Source organism: Limulus polyphemus, unplaced genomic scaffold (assembly GCF_000517525.1).
Source record: "Limulus polyphemus unplaced genomic scaffold, Limulus_polyphemus-2.1.2 Scaffold400, whole genome shotgun sequence".
In the NCBI taxonomy this organism is placed as follows: Eukaryota; Metazoa; Arthropoda; class Merostomata; order Xiphosura; family Limulidae; genus Limulus; species Limulus polyphemus.
Window position 1 is genome coordinate 156,325 of NW_013666010.1, and position 6,030 is coordinate 162,354.

General features: G+C 34.8%; 2 protein-coding genes across 4 annotated transcripts in view; both read right to left on the reverse strand.

The window, feature by feature from the left end:
- LOC106457976 (microtubule-associated protein 2-like) overlaps positions 1 to 6,030 on the reverse strand; it is an 84,822-nt gene that overhangs the window by 17,078 nt on the left and 61,714 nt on the right. The gene's annotated exons all lie outside the window — the stretch shown is intronic.
- Positions 206 to 6,030, reverse strand: part of LOC106457977 (FK506-binding protein 5-like) — a 28,089-nt gene continuing 22,264 nt past the window's right edge. Inside the window, exon 2 of one of the 2 annotated variants that reach the window (XM_013917427.2) lies at positions 206 to 3,535. In XM_013917427.2, the coding sequence (XP_013772881.1) occupies positions 227 to 3,526 (3,300 nt within the window). In that variant the 5' untranslated portion in view covers positions 3,527 to 3,535 and the 3' untranslated portion in view covers positions 206 to 226. Of the gene's footprint in view, positions 3,685 to 6,030 lie in introns of both variants that reach the window. The other variant, XM_022384083.1, reaches the window with a different exon arrangement.

The following is a 6,030-nucleotide window of genomic DNA, read 5'->3' on the forward strand; positions in this document are numbered from 1 at the left end:
GGTCGATTGTTCAATTTCTTGCTCTGCTTTGTTTGAAATAGATTCCGTTATTACTGTCGGTTGTTCTTTTTCTTGCTTTATTTCGTCTGGAGTAGCATTCATTAATATGGTCGATTGTTCAATTTCTTGCTCTGCTTTGTTTGAAATAGATTCCGTTATTACTGTCGGTTGTTCTTTTTCTTGCTTTATTTCGTCTGGTGGAGCATTCATTAATATGGTCGATTGTTCAATTTCTTGCATTTGGTTTGTTTGGAATAACTTCCGTTACTACTGTCGGTTGTTCTTTTTCTTGCTTTGTTCCATCTGGAGTAGCTTCTATCGCTGTCGCAACTTGTTTTTCTTGTTCTTCCTTTGTTTCAGCTTTGGCAACGTCATTCATTACAACAGCTGGTTGTCGCTCTTTTTCTTGCTTTATTTCTTCTTGAGTAACATTCATTACTACAACTAGTTGTTGCTCTTTTTCTTGCTTTAGTTCGTCTTGAGTAACATTCATTACAACAGCTGGTTGTCGCTCTTTTTCTTGCTTTATTTCGTCTGGAAGAACATTTATTACTGGTGTTGGTTGAGGTTCTTTTTCTTCCTGTATTTGGTTTTGAGTAACATTCATTACTACTGTTGGTTGTTGTTCTTTTTCTTGCTTTATTTCGTCAGGAGTAACATTCATTACTACAGTTGGTTGTCGCTCTTTTTCTTCCTGTATTTGGTTTTGAGTAACATTCATTACTACTGCTGGTTGTTGTTCTTTTTCTTGCTTTATTTCGTTTTGAGTAACATTCATTACTACAGTTGGTTGTTGCTCTTTTTCTTGCTTTATTTCGTCTGGAGTAGCATCCATTAATATGGTCGATTGTTCAGTTTCTTGCTTTGCTTTGTTTGGAATAGCTAACGTTACTAGTGTCGGTTGTTCTTTTTCTTGCTTTGTTTCATCTGGAGTAGCTTCTATCACTGTCGCAACTTGTTTTTCTTGTTCTTCCTTTGTGTCAGTTTTGTCATTCATTACAACAGCTGGTTGTCGCTCTTTTTCTTGCTTTATTTCGTCTGGAGTAACATTCATTACTACAGCTAGTTGTTGCTCTTTTTCTTGCTTTACTTCGGCAAGAGTAACATTCATTACTACTGTTGGTTGAGGTTCTTTTTCTTCCTGTATTTGGTTTTGAGTAACATTCATTACTACTGTTGGTTGATGTTCGTTTTCTTCCTGTATTTGGTTTTGAGTAACATTCATTACTACTGTTGGTTGATGTTCGTTTTCTTCCTGTATTTGGTTTTGAGTAACATTCATTACTACTGTTGGTTGTTCTTTTTCTTGCTTTTTTTCGTCTGGAGTAGCATTCATTACTACTTTTGGTTGTTGCTCTTCACTATGATATGTTTCATTTGAAGAAATTTTCAATACTACTGTCGATTTTTCTTTTTCTTGCGTTGTTTCATCTGAAACAAGTGTTATTTCTAGAGTTGGTTGTTGTACTTCTTGCTTTGTTTCAAGCGAGGCAACTTTTATTTCTATTGTTGGTCCTTGTTCTTTTTCTTGATTTGTTTCGTCTAGAGTAGCTTCTATCATTGTTGCTACTTGCGTTTCCTGTTCTTTCTTTGCTTCAACTTTGACGACGTCTTTCGTTATTACTGTTGATTGTTCTTTTTCTTCCTTCCTTTCATCTGATGTAGCTTTCATTACTAGTGTCGGTTGTTTGTAGTCTAGGTTTATTTCATCTGGCGTAACTTTCATTAGTACTGTTGGTTGCTGTTCCTTTTCTTGCTTTGTTTCATCTGAGGCAGTTTCTTTTATTACTGCTGTCGGTTGTTCTTTCTTTTCATTTATTTTATTTGAAGAAGCTTTCATGAATACTACTGGTTGTTGCTCTTTCTTTTGATTTGCTTCATCTAGAGTAACGTTTATCAATTCTGTTGTTTTTTGTTGTATTTCTTGCTTTGTTTCAACCGAGATAACTTTTTTCATTACAACTGTTGGTTGTTGCTCTTTTTCTGGCTTCGTTCTATCTGAAGTAAGTTTTATTACTAATGGTCGTTGTTGTTCATTTGGAATAGCTTTCATTACTACATTCGATTGTTCTTTTTCTTGTTTAATTGCACTTGGAGCAATATACATTAATACTGGTTGTTGTTGTCCTTCCTCTTGCTTTGTTTCATCTGGTATAACGTTCATTACTTCTTTTGTTTGTTGTTCGTTTTCCTTTCTTATTTTATCAGAAGTAACTTTCATTAGTATTGTTGATTGTTCATTTTCTTCCTTTACATCATTTGGAGCAGCTTTCAGTAATACTGTTGATTGTACTTTATTCTGCTTTGTTTTAATTCGAGCAAATTCTTTCATTACTATTGTTTGTTGTTGCTCAGTAGGAACATATTGTTTTAGTTGATTTTGTAACTCATCTTTTTTGGATTTTGTTTCTGTTACGCAAGTATGTTTCTCGGTAAGTGATGGTTCGTCGTTCGTTGATTTAGTTTTTAATAGAATAGGTTCATTTTTAGTAATTTTTTTGTCTAAGTTTTGTTCGTGTTTAACAACAAAAGGCATAATTTGATTTTGTGGTTGGATACTCGAGTCTTTTATTATATGTGAATCTATGAGATAATCATTGAGTTCTTTAAAACCTACCGATGCATCATTAGGCTCCTGACCCATTTCTATATTGGATACGCTGTTAGATCCACTTAATGTGAGTTCTGTTTGTGAAACGACGGGTGTAATAATTTCTGAAGCAAGTTGTTGAGCTGAAATAGTCCTGCCGTTTCCTTTTTTCTGATCTGAAAATAGTTTTGGCGGTGACAGATCATTTCCACGAAGCAGTTGCCATTGCTGTGTAATTTGGTCCTTTCCATAGTTGTGGTCGAGTGTTTCGCATACGATTGTTTGTTTATTTTCATTTTTAGAGCTTATTCCATCGTTTTTTAAGCCATCTTCTTGTATATTAATTTCGACTTTCTGAGCAACTTTGGGATTTTCCGGCACTTTGCTAAAAGCTTGTAGGGTTCTTTCTTTTTCAAACAGAGCCATACTTACCTTATCGATTTTCTCTAGCGTAACATCACATGGCACCTTTCCATTGAGCTGGACGGAATCTGCGAGTATTCCATCGGTAACCAATGTCTTGTTAGGAAGTTTTACAATAATACTTCCATCTCTTTGAATGGGAAAAGTTTCGTTTCCCAGTTGTTCTGTAGATGGCGGTGATTTTGGTTGTTTATTATAACATATGTGGAACTCTGTCTCTGGAGTGTATGTATCTGAATAGCTACTTACGTTTATCTTAAGACAAGAGAATTTTTCACGTTCAGCCAAATCAGAGTTGTCATCGTTTGTGCATAGTGTTTTTGTTTGTTCAGTGCGTGTGTAATTGTTTCTTTCTAAGTGCGTAGAGTCCCCGTCTTTCTCTGACATTGAAGGCTTCGATTTCATTCCACCATTAACTGTTTTTGTATCACTTATTGTGGACTTCTTCATTCTTTTCTCTGCACTGCTTTCTTCCATCTGTTTGGTGACATTATTCCAGACCTGCTGATCCATCAGGAATGTCTGTTCACAGTAAGAGTTTATGTTTAAAATGCTCATCAAATGTCAAGCTCAGTCGAATGCATCAGAAGCTAATCTGTAAAGCTCTGAATAATCTTGCTACATCATAATTGTATATCATTTTGTTTTCAAGTTCTTACACATGAGAAGTACTGCAATTTGTCAAAAAAAGTTTAGTCATTATTACTCTAAACATGACTCGAAGTTCTGTTACTGTGATTAAAAATTATAATTTGTTACTTAAAAAGAAAATTCCAGTCATTTCATATAAAAATTAAACAAATCCTTGACATTTCTATAAGCTTCTGAATTAGATCGATGATTTTACAAATAATCCACAAAACATTTATTTTACATTAATCTTATTGCAATCACGGTTCAGATTCTGAACATGACAACTGCAAAATAAATAACACAATGATACATTTTCCAATATTAAAAGTCAAGGATCTGTTTTTATAAGAATAAACGTTGATAGATAAAGTAAAATAAAAATCATTATTTTATTCAATAATTGTTCTCCAGCACCCACTTCACTGTTCAGCCAACAATAAATGAAAAAAGAAGAGTGATTGTTTTAATACAGTTAGACTGGGTGGGAAGTTACGACGTTTTTTCTACAGTTATACTTTTTTCAAGAGACGAAAAGATAACGAATCTTATATTATCAAAAACAGAGCTGGGCCAAAGCATACAAGTCTTTTTGGTAGTTATTTTTTATCAGAGTATTTTTATGAAATTGCCTGTTACTATTTAAAGATTTAAGTTGCAGGGTAGAAACAAGTTTTGTGAAATACACTGATACCTGTTATTGTAAACTTGTAAAAAAAAGCTGAAATACCAGATAAAAGAAAATAAACGACCTTCCGATAATCTCACTGTTTTAAAAGATGCAATGCGACTGCTGGACAAAAAAGCGTTTGTTCGAAACGTCGTAATAACTATTACTTTAAATGGCAATGTTTATATTTTAAAGTTCTTAACTTCCTGTTTTCACCAACGCCTAAAATTTTAGTCATCTTGCAATGAAGATCAGTTTTCCAATATGATTAGTTACCAAGCTATCTTAAACACCCTAGTCAGACATTGATGTAGACTGAGCGAAGAGTCATCTTAAGACACTCGAGTCAAGTTTTGTTGTAGACTGAGCGAAGAATCATCTTAAGACACTCGAGTCAAGTTTTGTTGTAGATTTACTGAACCAAACGCTATCTTACGGGATTTCAGTCAAGTTTTGTGGTAGACTAATTGAGCCAAGCACTAGATTTAGGCACTACAGTTATGTCTTGCTGTAGAACAACTAAGCCTAGTGTTGTCTTAAGGCACTCCAGCCAAGTCTTGTAATAGAATCACTGAGCAAAGGCCTAAGTTAAGGTTTTTCTAAACACAAGAATATTATCAATCAATATCATTAGATGTCAGAAAGGAACAATTTCTTTGTAGTGACGTTTATTATCTCACTGGTCAAGATCATGGTGACCACTGGACCGTATCATTTACTGCATTAGTCAAAGAATAATGAGCTTTGTACTTCCAGTGGGAGATTATAGACTAGCCAAATGCCTTGAGGTCATTTGCTGATTTACCAGTAAGGATCAAAGCTCATATAATTGGGTTGGTATATAAATTTTTGTGCTATCAGAGGCGGCTATTCGTTGTTTTTAGTAAGGTTATTACATGCATATGACAAGGAGATGGCGAAAGGAAAATATCTAAATAAAGTAAGAAAACAGAATAGACATGGTTGGCGTTTCAATAAAAAAAGATGGAAAATGGGAAAAGTACGGCCTCTTGATGATGACCCAAGTAATTCACATTCATCCAATGATATACGTGAACCACAAACTTTAGTACCTCTTTAGCAAGAAAGTGAAATGCTCGATTATTAATGCAGATTCTTTCTAGATTCATCTATCTTTCCATTAGGTTTATTTGCATACTTCAGAGCATAAATTGTCTGGTATCGCACTACACTTTGCGATATAAATCATCCCTAGCGTAGCGTAAACTACGATGCAACCCAGATTTATCAAACTATTTACAATTTGTACTGTTTTTTCCGAATAGTTCATAACGGTAAGTTTGTTTTGTTTTTGTTTGTTTTTGAAATTAAGCACAAAGCTACACAATGGGCTATCTGTGCTCTGCCCACCACGGGTATCGAAACCCGGTTTCTAGCGTTGTAATCCCGCAGACATACCGCTGTGCTTGATCAGATTAGCAGCAACAACGCAATGTGATTGGTTGACAGTCCGGTTCCGGGTCAAATTCACCATCACATTTTGCTTAATAGAATAAAAGAAAATCAGGGGGAGCATGCTCCCAAGCTGTCCATTCCAGGCTGGTCCACATCACTTTACAGCGCGCTAAAACTCAAACAGATCCCCAAAGGCCGGCAGCACTGATATTACTATTGAAATCTGTACAAGGACATTTATAAAGACATGTTCGATAAATTGATCTATACACGTAGCTGTATATACGCTATATATACACCT